Source organism: Mesoplodon densirostris, chromosome 9, assembly GCF_025265405.1.
Source record: "Mesoplodon densirostris isolate mMesDen1 chromosome 9, mMesDen1 primary haplotype, whole genome shotgun sequence".
NCBI classification, from domain to species: Eukaryota; Metazoa; Chordata; class Mammalia; order Artiodactyla; family Ziphiidae; genus Mesoplodon; species Mesoplodon densirostris.
The window spans coordinates 25,422,630-25,439,826 of NC_082669.1; the positions used below are offsets into that span (position 1 = coordinate 25,422,630).

Sequence of the window (17,197 nt, forward strand, 5' to 3'; positions counted from 1 at the left end):
CTGTGGAGATTGCATGTGAGCCTCAAGTTGGCTCCAGGGCTGTGCTGAGGAGGATGGTTATTGTCCAAGAGGTGGTGGGGCTTCGGGTGGTGAGACAGATGAGACCCCGTCTGCGGCAGGCATGAGATTGAGGTGGCCTCTACTAAGGACTGAACACATAACAACAAAATAAGAAGGGACCTCTGAAAACCTACTACTACATGAAGGAAACAGAATCTTTATCTTGAGAAAAAGCATATAATTTTCTTCAGAAAATAGAAATGAATATTTTAAAGATAATCTGCTTATTATACATAGAATGGCACAAGACCATATGACTTCTGTTGAGCAAAAAGAAGCCACACATAGAAACAATCTGAGAGGAAACAGACATAAGAAAACCGAACCAGCATGGGATCTAGCAATCCCACTCTGGGTATTGATCCAAAAGAACTGAACTCAAAATCTCAAAAGAGCTATCCATACTCCTATGTTATTTGCAGCACTAATCAAATAGCCAAGATATGGAAACAACCTAAATGTCTGTTGATGGATGAATGGATAAAGAAAATGTGGTGTATACATACAGTGGGGTATTACGTAGCCTTAAAAAAGAAGGGGATTCTGACACATGTTCCAACATGGATGAACATGGAAGACATTATATTAAATGAAATTGGTTAGTCACAGGAGGACAAAGATTGCACTATTCCATTTATACGAGAGATCTGCTCAAGCTCATAGAAACAGACTAGAATGGTGGTTGCCAAGGGATGGAAGCAGGAGGAAGTGGGGAGTTTCTGTTCAGTGGGTAGAGAGTTTTTGTTACACAAGATGAATAAGCTCTAGAGATCAGCTATACAATATGGTACCTATAATTAACAGTACTGTACTGTACACTTTAAAATTTGTTACAGGGACTTCCCTAGTGGCACAGTGGTTAACAATCCACCTGCCAATGCAGGGGACTTTGGTTCGAGCCCTAGTCTGGGAATATCCCACATGCCATGGAGCAACTAAGCCCATGCACCACAACTACTGAGCCTGAGCTCTAGAGCCCATGAGCCACTACTTCTGGGCCTGCGCGCAAAAATTACTGAAGCCCACACACCTAGAGCCTGTGCACCACAACAAGAGAAGCCACCACAATGAGAAGCCTGCACACCGCAACGAAGAGTAGCCCCCGCTCGCCACAACTAAAGAAGGCTCGCCTGCAGCAGTGAAGACCCAACACAGCCAAAAATAAATAAATAAGTAAATTAAAAAAAAAATTCTGTAAGAAACTAAAACTCATGTTAGATGTTCTTACTACAATTAAAAACAAGAAAAGAAAAGGACGTGGGCTAAATAAATGTTTTAAGATTGCAAGGAACAACAAAATGTAATAGCATAGGGATAAAACAGAGCAGAACTGACACTATGTAAAATCAAATCACTAATATAGAATATGAACATGGAAACAGCCCCCAAAGCACAGGGAAGGCACCAGATTGCAAACAGTGAAGTATAAAGTGGAAAAAAAATGTAAAAACCAAAAAAAAGAAAAAACATATTTCTCAGCAAGAACCAGTTTAATATTGACCAATTTAATAATACAAGATCCCTCAAGATCCCTTACCAATGTGCTCTGCTATATAAGTTACATATTTACTTGATTTACTGTTTTGTCTGTTTTCCCTGGCAGAATTTTAAGCTCCTTGAGAGCAGGGATCTTTGTGTTACTCATTGATGAAACCTCTAAGGGCCTAGAATAGTGCCTGGCACATAGTTGGCCCTCAGTAAATCTCTGTTGGATGAATGACTTATAGATGTTCTTCAAGAAGAAATCAGAATACAGTAGCAATAAGTAAATATTCAATATATTGTTAAATATTGAAAATACAACTTTGATCTATAACAAACTGTTCAGGTGGGCAGATTAATTGGACTCACTGAGCTACAGTAAAATTAATTAAAATAAATGCTATATCTACACATACTCTGGAATGTCTTTAGAGATTTTAAAAATCTTATCAATATACGGCCATGAAAATGTGAAAGTTATTTACAAAAGAATTAAAACAAGACAGGCTTCAAATTTCCCATCCATAAAACTAAACTATAGAAACCCAGAGAGCAATGACTACAGGTTATTGATAAGAAAGGTAGTAGCCCAATAATCCTATTTCCAGAAAAATTGTTATCATTGAAGTGTGAAGACAGTAGGGAAAAAAACCTCATGTACAAGATTTCAGAACTCACCCTACTCTTTTGCCTGCCCTAAGAAAACACCAAAAACCATTCTCCAGATGACTCACAAATAAAGCAGAGGAAATCAATAATGGGAAAATCATGGCATTAAAAACTATGGTGGTGGATATTTAAAATCAATCAAATCCACAAATATAAGTGTAAATAATTGCTTTAAGATTTTAATGCTTTAAAATATATTGGAAAAGGCTCAGTAAAATATGGGAAAATATGTATTATAAAAATGGAGTACGTGTATAAGAACAATCTGGACCAATATCCACAGACCAGAATTAAAAAGAGAAGGAAACAGGAAGTGGGTTGGTGAACAGGGCAAGGAAAGTTGTGCTAAGTTCCTAGTTGGGTGTAAGGGGGGTCAAAGCAGATAATTTGAAAAACAATGGCTAAATATAGTTATTTGACAAACTTAAAAGGCAACCATTGTACCATTTAAAGCAAGAGTTTTCTCTTTTGAATTCCTACAAAAGATAAAATCAACAAAATACAGTTGATGTAACAAAATGCACAAAAAAACCCACAAGGAAGGAAAGAAAATTAAATTAATAAAATAAAATAACAACAGTAAAGCCAGGCATAACAGTCGTGGCAGCAGGTGGAAATAGGATGAACTTAGTATTCCTAGTAAGAAATAGTATCTCCTTACCAAAAGGAGATACTGTCAGATTTGATAGCAAACAAACCCAGCTTAAAAAGAAACATACCTAAGAAATGATTCAGAAAGTTTAATAGTAAAAGAAAAAATATTTAATATATTGTGAAAACAATAACAGAAAAATCAGTGGTGGTGTATTAATATCATACAAAGGAGAGTTGAAATTCAAATCTTTAAAATGGAGTCAAGGAAAAATTTTATATTAATCAATGGTTCAATTAAAATAAAGATACAATAATCATATACACCTTGTGAACCAAAGAACAACATACATATTATATAAAGAAAAATTTATTTTTCTTTTCTTTTATTTAAATTTAATGCAATCTCTTTCAAAAACCTATGACCTTAATTGCATACAATTTTTATCTGTCAAGTGTATCTCAATAAAGGTGGAAAAATAGAGCTTACATGAATGGGTAAACAAAATGTGTTATATGCATACAATGGAACATTTTTCATCCTTAAAAAGGAATGAAAATCTGACATGCTACAACATGAATTAACCTCGAAAACATTATGCTAAGTTAAATAAGTCAGACACAAAAGGACAAATATTATATCCCATATGAGATATCTAAAATAGTATTCATAGAAACAGAAAGTAGAATAGAGGTACCAGGAAGTGAGGGGAGGAGGGAATGAGGAGTTATTTTTTAATGGGCCCATAGTTTCAGTTTTGAAAAGTGAAAAAATTTAGAAGATGAATAGTGGTGATGGCTGCACAGCAAAGAGAATGTACTTAATGCCACTAAATTGTATACTTAAAAATAATTAAAATGACAAATTTTATATTTTACCACAATTTTTAATAATCTTTAATTTTTTTAATTGAAGTATAATTGACTTGCAATATAATAGTTTCAGTTGTACAACATAGTGATTCAATATTTTTATAGCTTGCACTCCATCTACAGTTATTATAAAATAATGGCTATATTTCCCTGTGTTGTACAATATATCCTTGTTGATTAGTCATTTTATACATAGTACATTGTATCTCTTAATTCCCTACTCTATCTTGCCCCTCCCCCCCTTCCTTCTCCCCACTGGTAACCACTAGTTCGTTTTCTATATCTGAGAGTCTGTTTCTCCTTTGTTATATTCATTAATTAGTTTTATTTTTTAGATTCCGCATATAAGTGATAACATACCGTATTTGTCATTCTCCGTCTGACTTACTTCACTAAGCATAATACCCTATATGTCCATCCATGTTGTTGCAAATGTCAGAATTTCATTCTTTTTTATGGCTGATTAGTATTTCATTGTGTGTACGTGTGTGTGTGTATACACACACACACACACACATACATACATAAATACACCCCATCGACTTTATCCATTCATCTGTTGATGGACACTTAGATTGCTTCCATATCTTGGCTATTGTAAATAATGCTTCTATGAACACTGGGGTGCATGTATCTTTTGAATTAATGTTTTCATTTTCTTTAGATATATACCCGGGAGTGGAATTGGTGGCTCATATGATAGTTCATTTTTAATTTTTTGAGGAACCTCCATTCTGTTTTCACAGTGGCTGCACCAATTTACATTCCCATCAAGAATGTACTAGGGTTTTCTTTTCTCCACATCCTCACCATCATTTGTTGTTTGTAGACTTTTTGAAAATAGCCCTTCTGACAAGGTGAGGTGACATATCTCACTGTGGTTTTGATTTGCATTTTTCTGGTGATTAGCAATGTTGGGCATCTTTTCATGTGCCTGTTGACCAACTGTATATCTTCTTTTGAAAAATGTCTGCTCAGGTCTTCTGCCCATTTTAAATTTTTTATTATTTATTTATTTTTTGTTTATTATTATTATTTTTTTTTGCGGTACGTGGGCCTCTCACTGTTGTGGCCTCTCCCGTTGTGGAGCACAGGCTCTGGGCATGCAGGCTCAGCGGCCATGGCTCACGGGACCAGCCGCTCCACGGCATGTGGGATCTTCCTGGACCAGGGCACAAACCCATGTCCCCTGCATTGGCAGGCGGACTCTCAACCACTGTGCCACCAGGGAAGCCCTGCCCATTTTTAAATCAGGTTCTTTTTTTTTAAAATATTGAGTTGTATGAACTGTTTATATATTTTGGATATTAACCTTTTTCAGTCATATCATTTGCATATATTTTCTCCCATTCAGTATGTTGTCTTTTTGTCAATGGTTCCCTTTGCTGTGCAAAAGCTTTTAAGTTTAATTAGGTCCCATTTGTTTATTTTTGCTTTTCTTTCTTTTGCCTTGGGAGACAGACCCAAAAAAATATTTCTCCAATTTATGTCAAAGAGTGTTCTGCCTATGTTCTCTTCTAGCAGTTTTTTGGTTTTAGATCTTACATTTAGGTCTTTAATCCATTTTGAGTTGATTTCTGTATATGGTGTTAGTGAATGTTCTAATTTCATTTTTTTACATGTAGTTGTCCAGTTTTCCCAGCACATCTTATTGAAGAGACTGTTTTTCCTCCATTGTATATTCTTGCCTCCTTTGTCGTAGATTAATTGACCATAAGTACATGGGCTTATTTCTGCACTCTCTATTCTGTTCCATTGATCTGTGTGTCTATTTTCATGCCATTACCATGCTGTTTTGATTACTGTAGTAGCTATGTAGTATTGTCTGAAGTCAGGGAGCATGAAAACTTTGTTCTTTCTTCTCAAGATTGCTTCTGCAATTTTGGGTCTTTTGTGGTTCCATATAAATTTTAGGATTATTTATTCTAGTTCTGTGGAAAATGTCATAGGTATTTTGAAAGAGGTTGCATTAAATCTGTAGATTGCTTTGAGTAGTATGGAAATTTTAACAATTCTTCCAATCTGTGAACACAGGATGTCTTTCCATTTCTTTGTATCATCTTTAGTTTCCTTCATCAGTGTTTTATAGTTTTCAGAGTATAGGTCTTTCACTTCCTTGGTTAAGTTTATTCCTAGGTATTTTATTCCAAAAAATTGAAGAGGCAGAAACACTCACAAAATCATTCTCAGAGGCCACCATTACCCTGATACCAAAACCAGACAAAGACACTATGAAAAAAGAAAATTACAGGCCAATATCTCTGATGAATATAGATTAAAAATGCTCAACAAAATACTAACAAATCAAATTCAATAATACCTTAAAAGAATCATATACCGTGGTCAAATGGGATTTATTCCAGGAATGCAAGGATGGTTGAACATTCACAAATTAATGATATACACTACATTAACAAAAGGGAGGATAAAAATCACATGATCATCTCAATAGATGCAGAAAATGCACTTGACAAAATTCAGCATCGATTTATGATAAAAAACTCTAAACAAAGTTGGTATAGAGGGAACATATCCCAACATAATAAAGGCCATTTATGACAAACATCCGCATCATACTGTCACCCACAGCCAACATCATACTCAATGGTAAAAAGCTGAAAGCTTTTCCTCAAAAACCAGGAACAACACAAGGATGCCCACTCTTGCCACCTGTATTTAACGTAGTGTTGTAAGTTCTAGCCTCAGCAATTAGACACGAAAAAGAAATTAAAATATCAAAAATTGGAAGGAAAAAAATAAAATTAACTATATACAGATGGCATAACAGTATATTTAGAAAACACTAAAGTCTACCAAAAAACTATTAGAACTAATAGAGTTCAGTAAATTTGCAGAATACAAGATTAATATATAGAAATATGTTGCTTTTCTATACACTAATAGTGAACTATCAAAAAGAGAAAGAAGAAAATAATCCCATTTAAAATCATACCAAAGGGGCTTCCCTGGTGGCGCAGTGGTTGAGAGTCCGCCTGCCGATGCAGGGGATACGGGTTCGTGCCCCGGTCTGGGAGGATCCCACATGCCGCGGAGAGGCTGGGCCCGTGAGCCGTGGCTGCTGGGCCTGTGCGTCCGGAGCCTGTGCTCCGCAATGGGGGAGGCCACAACAGTGAGAGGCCCGCGTACAGCAAAAAAAAAAAATCATACCAAAAAGGATAAAATACCAAGGAATAAATACAATTTAAAAAAAAGAGCTTACAACATCTTTTCAAGATCCTATGGACCATTTTTCTAAGTGATAACATTCTATAACACAAAGAAAACAAAAAAGCAGAAAATACTCAAGTTGCATTCCATGGCCACAAGCAATAAAGCCAAATTTTAAATAACGAATTTAAAAATAACCATCAGAAACAAAAACTGGGCCAGTTGGAAATTTAAAACAATATTCTATATGACTATTGGGATTTAAATAAAATTAAGACTTAGAAATCTTTAAGAAATTATTGAAAATGCAAGAGAGTAGTACTTAATAAAGCATGAGATAAGAAAGCATGTACTCAAAGGATTAGCAGCACTGGTTTTTATTATCAAAGAAGAAAAATAAATATAAAATATAAGTTTCCAAATCAATGATTTAGAGAAGATAAAAAAGCAACAATAATTAAAGCAGAAATGTATTTTAATGTTTATTTGAAAAAATAAAAGGCAGAAGTGTATGAATTAGAAAACAATGTAAGAAATAAATGTAAGAGTTGTAGAAGAGAAATAAATAGTAAATAAAATCAACAAAATGAGATGTAGCAGGTGCAGGGAAATTTTTAAAAGGAAAAAAGAAAATACATTTCTTTCTTTATTTAACAGATAGTTAAATAAATGTTTGATATCACAGAAAATCTAGAAGAAATGAATAATTTTCAATTATATATGTATATACATTTGACTTGGTAAATATAAAAAATTGAATAGACTTATAGAATAATTTGGAAAATGTATCAGTGAATGCATTTCCCACTCCCAGATATCTTCATGCTCTACTCCAGAACATGGGAAAAAATGGAAACTGCATAGTTTATTTTATGAAGCCACTATAACTTTGCTTATGAAACTAGGCGGAAAGCAAAAACTGTTGCCACAAATTTAGTACATCCATACCATAGAAAGTAATCAGCAATGAAAAAAAAAGAATGAACTGCTGATACATGTAACAACTTGGATGAATCTCACGGAAATTATATTGAGTGAAAAAAGTCAATCTCAAAAGGTTACATACTGTATGATTCCATTTTTATAGCATTCTTGAAGTGACAAAAATACAGAAATGGAGAACAGTTATTGGCTAGGGGTCAAGGATGGAACAGGGTAGAGGAATAAGGAAGGGAGGTAAGTGTAATTGGAAAGGGCCCCATGAAGGGTCCTTATAGTGATTGAACTGTTCAGTATCTTGACTGTGGTGGTGGATACATGAACATGATTAAATTGTATAAAACTAAACGTACACAGATGAGTACTAGTAAAACTAGGGAAATCTGAATTTTTTAAAAAACTATACACAAAATTCACTTGAGTTCCAAAAAGCTCATATTTAAAAATGAAGTTGTTGAAATCAAAGTTCTCATGTCTTGCATTCATGAATTGTGCTCACAAATTGTTGAGTTATGTATTATACATAATACAGTGCTACAGCATGAGCAGTTTAGAGATAAGTAAAACACTGTCCTAGCAGATAGAAGTTTATACTCTATTTGGTGAAGACTATAATTAGCATAACAAAAAATAAAAATAAATAAATGCTTTTGAGACAAATTAAAAACAAAAAAATTAAAATGAAGTTGAATTTGACAGTATATTAAAAGAATGACCCACCACAATTAAATACGTTTTCTCCCAAAGATATAAGGGTCATTTACTACTAGTAAATCTATTATCTCTAGTATTTTAACCAATAGTTTATAGGAGGAATTTCAGTTGATCATTTTAAGAAATACTAGAAAAGTACTTGATAAAAATGAAATACACATTTATGTTTTAAAAATAAAAGTCTTAGGAAAGTAGGAAAGTAAATGTGTCTTCATGACAAAATAAAGGCTCCCTTAATATAATGAACCACATCCTGTTTTACACTTGGACCCTAGTAAGTTTTCCTATCAAAATACAGAACAAGAAGATTGCAGCGGCCGTATCTTATTTAACATTGTTTTGGAAGTTCTCGCATGTATTACAAAAAAAAGGAGGCAAAAGATAAAAGAGCCCTTGTGAAAAAGGAGACAAAATTATCATTATTTGCCAGTTAAAACTATTTTGGAAATTAATATCAGTTCATCTGGAAAAGTGAAATAAACAGGCAAGAATACCTAAGAGGGCCTCCCTGGTGGCGCAGTGGTTGAGAGTCCGCCTGCCGATGCAGGGGATACGGGTTCGTGCCCCGGTCTGGGAGGATCCCATATGCCGCGGAGCGGCTGGGCCCGTGAGCCATGGCCGCTGGGCCTGCGCATCCGGAGCCTGTGCTCCGCAACGGGAGAGGCCACAACAGTGAGAGGCCCACATACCGCAAAAAGAAAAAAAAAAAAAAAAAAAGAATACCTAAGAAAATTTTGGAAAAGATAAATAATGAGAGGAAACTTGCCCTACAGACATTAATAATTGGAACAGTGAAACTCCCACAGACCATTGGAACAGATAAAATATTCCTGAAACACACCATGGTATTTATAAGAATTTATATTTAATGAAACAATAGGGAATGGGTGATTTAGAAAAATAAGCCCTTGGAGAAAAAAATCCAATTACAACTTCACATCATACCAAAACAAGTTTCCAGAAACGATTAACCCACCAAAAATAAAGCTAGAAAAATATAATTAAGCATTTAACTGACCTCTAGCTAGAGAGAAATAATTGAGAGATTTGTATACATAGGAACCTAAAAAATCCTGTGTATTAGAAAACAAAGCCAATGAAAATCAAAAGCAGTTTGAAGGCACATGAGTAAGCACGTTTAAATTAAAGAAAACCTTAACATCCTAACAACAAAAAAGGGAAAAGGCAAAGTAGACAACACTCCAGTGAAGAAATTGACCAATAAACTTAGGAGAAAATGTTTAGCTTCCCTTATAACTCATCATTATTTACCATTCAACATTTCTAAGAGTTCTTTCCAACACTCAGCACTGGCAAAGTCCGTGAAAAGGGTTCATGGACTTTTGGTAAGATGACAAATCTGTACAGCTCTTGTGAAGGTAGTTTGTTAATATGGATCAATAAACATAAATGTTATCCTAACTTTTAACCCAGTAATTAACTTTTAGGAATTTATACTAAAAAATTACCACATATACATATATATAAGGAACCCATTTAACTTTAATGTATAAACTTTGACATATAGTTGAATAATATCTCCTTTTACTATACATTAATTTAGCTTATACTTGCGTGTTTAAAATCTCATGTAAACATGTTGATAAATGTTGGGTTTTTTCCCACTCACATTTCATCCTTATTCAGATTCTTGTATTTTTTTATATCACTGGCATCATTTTTTGAGCATCTAACACAGTGTTTCAGGGGACATCATTTCAGTCCCCTCTGCGTTGTTGGACATACACCTCTTTTTTGGCTCTCTGTGGGAAGCTGTTCTGGGAAATTTTATTACCAGGCACAGATACTAATTCACATGATTAGTATCTGTGAATATTTTTGATCTCCCTAATGAAACCCACTTCCTGTATGACATTTTATAGAGCTTTTGAAAAGATTCGTTTACAATGAGTCTTGTTTACAATACTTTAAATCATAAGCTCATATTCCCTAAGAATAATTTCTAAATCTGTGTAATATTTCTTTGCCTACTTCTGTCAGATGACCCCTGAACATGTCTAAAACAAGCACTGGTTGAGGTCATTTAAGGCAAAGATATTGTTGCCAAATATTACACTTTGCTCAGAAGAGAGTATTTGAAAGATTATTTTCTGGTACAGAAGGTTTTGTAAAAGAAAAAAATAAGTATTAATTTTCTCTTTTGTGAAAGGTAACTAATTTTAGTTTTAAAGAATGACTTTTGTCACATATTGGAACTTATACACTGATCAGATGTGCCACAAAGATTTGTACACAAGAGTGTTTATTGAAGCATTATTATAAAACAGTAAAAAGTCAAGTGTCCAAGGATAGAGGGTACTGAAATTAATTATTATACATTCATCAAACTGAACACCATATAATCAATAAAATTCTGTGTTAAAAGAATACTTAATAACATAGGAAAATGCTCATAAAATAATAGGTGAAAAAATCTTACAACAACATTGTAGGTGCTGATGTGGGAAGGTATGTATATATTTGTATATTTGCATAGGAAGAGAAAAAAATGGAAAATATTCACCAAAATATTTCGGTGATTACCTTTAGACTGTAATATTTGGGATGGTTTTAGCTACCTTCTTCCCACGTTTTTATCCTTTTCAAGTTTTTTTCTCCGTGAGACTATGCTAATCATATAATCAAAAAAAAGAGCATTTATTTAAAAATAAATAAACAAAATGCTCTACAAATGATTAATTACTAGAATGATTTTTATCCATGAAAGGCTCTATTTCTCTTATTTTCTGTGATAGGTAAGGTGCTATGCTCACTGTTCTGTGACTCCACCGTGTAAAGTGATTATCAGCCACTGGCGTTGCTTCTTTGAACTGCTGAGCAAGCAGAAGCAGAGGCATCTTCCATCTAGTTTTGAGTAGATGAAAAGGAGGGACACACGTAAACATGATGACTGAGCCCTGGAGCGCTCCCAGGTATCACTGGCTTCATTTGGCTGGTTCTCATGCATGTGTTCTTTCCTGGTCTGTCCATAGTCTTTCTTCGTGGACCACAACAGTCGAGCTACCACTTTCATTGACCCCCGAATCCCTCTTCAGAACGGTCGTCTTCCCAACCACCTGACACATCGACAGCACCTCCAGAGACTCCGAAGTTACAGCGCTGGAGAGGTAACCCCCTCTCCCCCTGCCCCACCGTTCACAGGACCATAGACTCTGCCTCTCCTGGTAGAGCCAGGATCTAGGGTTGTCTGTTCCTCCAGGAGCTGAGCCATATCCGTATGCTCTTTAGAAGAGTGGATGATGACTCGGGGCACCCACTTTGTGCCCTAGACCCATCTTCAGATTGCCTTCCTTCTGCCTTCCCTTTTGTCCTACACAATCACACTACTGAAAAATCGATCTAGTTTAAAGGAGACTGAAAATGCAGTATCAAGACATCCCTACACGTATGACTGGAGAGGTGCTTCCTCGGGCCCACTGGTCACGTGTAAATTCTTAAAAGACCGTGGAAGTGCTAGGCAGCATATGACTGCTTTTAAACTTCTACCTCTCCCTGGATCCTGGAAAAGACTTCACTAATGCATTCGTGGACTGAAAACTGGGGGAATCAACTGGGCCACATGAATACTCTGTTCCCACCCTACCATCTGCTCTTCCCTGATTTATATTTTCTTTCACTTGACATGATTACCTTCTGCTGGGCTGTGAAAGGCTGCCCCCTTTCTTTCTTTTTTTTTAAACTTTTTATTTTATATGGAATATAGTTGATTAACCATGTTGTGTTAGTTTCAGGTGTATAGCAAAGTGATTCAGTTATACATATACATGTATCTATTCTTTTTCAGATTCTTTTCCTATAGCTCAGGGAACGCTGCTCAATATTATGTAACAACTTAAAAGGCTGCCCCCTTTCTTAAACATCAGGTTACTTGCCTTTCTTAATTCCTGTTTCTATATCCCATACCCTTTCCTGTTCTCTTTTCTCAAACCAAAACTCAAAACATAGCTCTCTTCTATTGCTAATCAGCTCTTGATATTAATATAAGCAAATCCCTTTATGTCCTCACTGACATTTCCTGAGTAGCTACACCTTCTTTTCATACAAACCACCAGAATCTCAGGAGATGTGGGCTCTGAAAACTATTTCCCATGAAGCAGCTTGTAGAGTTAGATTACCCTGAGGTTAAAAAATGAAGAAAGTGGTATAGGAAGCAAAGCTCTTCTCAAGGGAAGAGCTTGTTGTTTTACTGAAAGCTTAGTGTACAAAAAGAAAATCTTTACTGGTTTTTCGGGGGACTCATCTGTATACATTGAGAAACATAACTATTTCCAACCAAGGGTACTCATGGTTTAAGGCCAGTGTGATAAATTGAATTTTTCTTTCATGGAGTCATCTTAAATATCATTGTTTTAGGATGCTACTGAATGCATGTTAACTCTGCATATACGTAAAATATGTATGTGACCATGCAGAGAGGGAGTATTATACCTCCCCAAGGGTTTTGTGGGTTTCAGGACCCTTCAGATACCAGGCACTCAGCAGCAGACACGTTCACAGGCTACAGAAAGCCAGGCCTCCACTTCTCAGCTCAACACGTATAGTCCCCCTCCCTTTTATAACACATCAGAAATTTCAAGATGTATTGTCTTGATATGATAACGGATAAATTCAAAATTCTGCATCAACTTGAAATATGCCATTTTTATGTATTTAAAATGTCCAAGCTCTTTAATATTATTAAGGTAATTTCAGTGTTAACATAGAGTAACTGCATAAGATAAAAGAAGCTCAGTACCGCAGACAGATTCACCACGGTTAATTTTTTTAAAAAGTCAGTCACTCAATGCAAACCCTAAATGTTTAGATCTGTTACACATATATGAAATTAACCTGAAAATGTAAATATTAGAGCCTTCCTGTTGAAAGAACAAGATTAAGATCGTGAGCATCACTTGCATTACTTGTTCCAAAACATTTATTTGATGTGATTGACTAGCCCAAACACAGTCACATTGAATATCAATATTAATAACAAAGTGCCATCTGCATCAAGCCAAGAAAGACTAACACATAATGACAAAAGGGTGTCAGTGTGCGTCAGCCATCTGGATGCTTCCTAATTCATTCAATCTCCAACTGACTGTCTATCAGGTTTTTAAACCCCTGCATCCCTCTGCCCAACCTCTCTCTGCTGGTAGCTTTTCACTGACACAAGGGAAAACCAAGAAAAGCAGCCAAGAGAGAAGCTGGGAGGCAGAGGATATCTGACCCAGAGGCAGCGCACCAGAGAAAACAGAGACCCAGCCTCTGTGAAAACAAATACCTGGTTCCTCCTACTGTGAGAATGCACAGCCTAGGGACTGAGGAGTCAGGAGGACCTGGGTATAAAAATAGAGAGAGGGGTGTGGCAGAAATGTTAATTGTGTTTGCTGTGCCACAAACATTGATTAAGTGCATGGCCTGCTATGAGCACTGTGAAATGCAAAGATGTATGAGATACGATCCCTGTCCTGGAGAGATTTGTATTCTATATTTGAAGCCAGGCCAAAAACACACGCAGAGTTAAGTAACAGGAGAAATTAGAATACGATTGAGTGCCAGGAGAGTCCCAACCTGGGACTTAGGTTAGGACAAATGCCACAAAAGTTCAAAAGAGGCCAAGGAAAAGTATCTTTTAAAAGAAGGTACTTGACCTAGACCTAGAAAAATCGGTAAAACCTAGCTAAGTACAAAGGCGGAGGAAGGACAGCCCCACAGAGAGCACAGCACAAGCATCGGTGCCGAGGTGGGATTGAGAAAGGTCTGCAGAAAGACAAGGAATAAATAGTTCACTGTGACCAGAATAGTAAGTTTCCACTTGGTTTTTGTCTTGGATTTTGGAAAGCTTTGAATGCCACATGGAAGAGCTGGGAATTTTTTGAGTCCATTGATTGAATTTGAGAAGAAGAATATGATGATTTATATGTAAAAATGGGCTTTTAGAGATCAGTTCACCCATTGCTTCTCCAAAGGAGAAGACTGTTGGCAATTTGGGATGGCAGTTCTCAGATGCGTGGAAGCATCCCTTGCCATTGCAGGATCTTTTCTCCTGGTCCCATCCATTAAATTTCAGGAATGTCCCCGCCTCACCAGTTACTATGACAATAAAAACAAAACAAAATAGCCCTGAGCATCTCCAAACTCTCCTAGATGGTAATTCCACTCCAGTTAAGAATTGTATTTCACAGTCAAGTACACTGAAATATCAAAAACTCAAGTCACCCAGGGAGTTCAGGACCAAAGTCCAGATTTCCCAACTCCCAGTCCAGCGTAAACTCATATTTTTAAAGAAGACAGTGATGGCCAAGAAGAGGCAGAATTGTGGCACAGAGAGATTTGAGAGAGAAAGACCATGAGAGGCCACTGCCCCAGACCGGGTAGAAGGTGATGAGGCCCTAAGATGGGGTGACAAAGAGACAGCAAAACCTCAGGGAAGTCGAGGGGTGTGGAGAAGGGGTGCCTGGGACTTGGGTTAGCAAATGGGAGTCCCAGCTGTGGCTTCTCCGCAGAGGTGCTCTGTGTCACTGAGCCTTCCTTCCCTTTCCGGGGCCTCAGTTTCCCCATCTGCATTTGGAGACAAGGGGACTGGATGGCCACTAAAGTCCCTTCCAGCTCTGTGGTTCTTAGAGTCTGTGAAGCTTGATTCACAGTCCCAGAAACAGCTCACAGGTAAGATGAGCAGGAAAGCCAGGTGGGGAGGCTGGTAGGTGTGCCTTTAGGTAAGTTGATGATGAGTATGGAAACAACACGAAAGGCGATTAGAAATGACAGCTAAGCAGACGGACATATGAGACTCAGGAATATCAGTGAACTATTTCCATAATCTGCGATTTTTCTGTGTCACCTCTCATGGGCAATGGGGAATTCACTATAGATGTTTCTTAGACCTCAGCTTTAGGAACCAGTTTTTTCTTCTGTTCACCTTTGTGAGCCATTTTTTGAGTGTTGCCCAGGGGTTGATCTGTTTTATCCATCGCATTTAAGGATGGAATTAAAATCAGTGTCTAGGGACTTCCCTGGAGGTCCAGTGGTTGGGACTCAGCACTTCCTGCAGGGGGCCGTGGGCTTGATCCCTGGTCGGGGAACTAGGACCCCGACATGCCGTGCGGCGAGGCCAAAAAAAAAAATCAGCTTCTATATTCAAGATCCTAAATGGTAACAATTCCCCTCAAAACCCCAACAATAAGTTATTAATAGAGACACTGCTCAACATCTTTTGAATTAGCCTTTACCTCACCTGAAAATTGTTCAGGCCGTTTTCTGAAAGCAGTTATCAGGAATATATGATTTTATGGATAAAAAGATCATTATTTGACACTTTAACATGCATTTCTTTTTTTTTTTTTTTTTTTTTTTTGCGGTACGCGGGCCTCTCACTGCTGTGGCCTCTCCCATTGCGGAGCACAGGCTCCGGACGCACAGGCTCAGCGGTCGTGGCTTACAGGCCCAACCGCTCCGCGGCATGTGGGATCTTCCCGGACCAGGGCACAAACCCGTGTCCCCCGCATTGGCAGGCGGACTCTCAACCACTGCGCCACCAGGGAAGCCCTAACATGCATTTTAATACAGTGGCACATCTGTGTGCAATATATTTAAGTACCAACAAAACAGGCTTGGTTTCTTCCATAGTGTCCAAATGGAATTGGACATAGATAGATGGAAGGAACACATAAGGCCATAAATATTGGATCCCATCTCTCTATCAGTAAGGAAATCACGGAAGGTCAAATTTTGTCTTGTTTATACTGCAGTTTGCAGTATAAATTAACATTAATAAGGAAGGATAACAGAACACATAATGTTAATTTCTTTCACCCCCCTTATCTTGGTCAGGTTAGAAAATCATTAGTGATAGAAAATGTCTGGAAGGGTACATATAAAAATGCTTAACAGTAATTGCCTCAAGGAAAGGGCAGGAGTCTGGCAGGAAAGGAAATTGACTTTTCACTCTCAAAGCAGAAGTCAGTGTGAGTCATTCTTTGCAGTGAGCTGCTCTTATGACAAAAGTCATTCCATCAGCTCTGATGACAGAGACCATCATGAAGGAAGCTGGCCTTTGGGGAGGGTAACTTTTGCACTGTGTTTTAAAATCGGTCGTTTTCCTCTTGATTCCATGTAACCTATACTTGATTACAGGTTTGTTTGGAAGTTTGTAAAATTCAGACACCTGTGAAAATTCACTTTTGAATTATAAATGGTATATAGTGAGTGTAGAAAATACAAGCACAGATGGAAAAGAAGTTAAAAGGCAGGTACAGTCCCCCATCTGGAGACAATTCCTGGTGAACATAGAAGTAAAAAATTGAATCATACTGTCTATGGTTCTGTATCTTCCTTTACCATTATAGTACATTGTAGAAAGTTGCTATGCCATTAAAATTCTGCTATACTTTATCATATGGATCTGCCATAATTTAACTCAAGCCTTTCTCTGGGCATTATGTTTATCACCCACTTTTCGCTATTATAAAGATGTTGAAAAACTCAAACATAGATCTCTCTTTTCTTTCCAAACTTTGTTAATGATCCATTTTTAGAGTACAAAAGGAATCTAGAGATGAACGTAGATTCATCACTTGGGCTTTTCCTCTGAACTTGCTATTTTTTATTATCCGGTCTCCAGTGTTTTCAAGAGAGCATTAGCTGATTATTAACCCAAATTCAGTCTAAAACCTACAATTTTCAATCACAGATTTTTTTT

General features: G+C 36.8%; 1 protein-coding gene across 1 annotated transcript in view; it reads left to right on the forward strand.

Annotated features, from left to right (window-relative positions):
- HECW1 (HECT, C2 and WW domain containing E3 ubiquitin protein ligase 1) overlaps positions 1-17,197 on the forward strand; it is a 249,871-nt gene that overhangs the window by 167,724 nt on the left and 64,950 nt on the right. Inside the window, exon 14 of the mRNA XM_060108182.1 lies at positions 11,490-11,624. Coding sequence (XP_059964165.1) covers positions 11,490-11,624 — 135 coding nt within the window. The remainder of the gene's footprint in view (positions 1-11,489; positions 11,625-17,197) is intronic.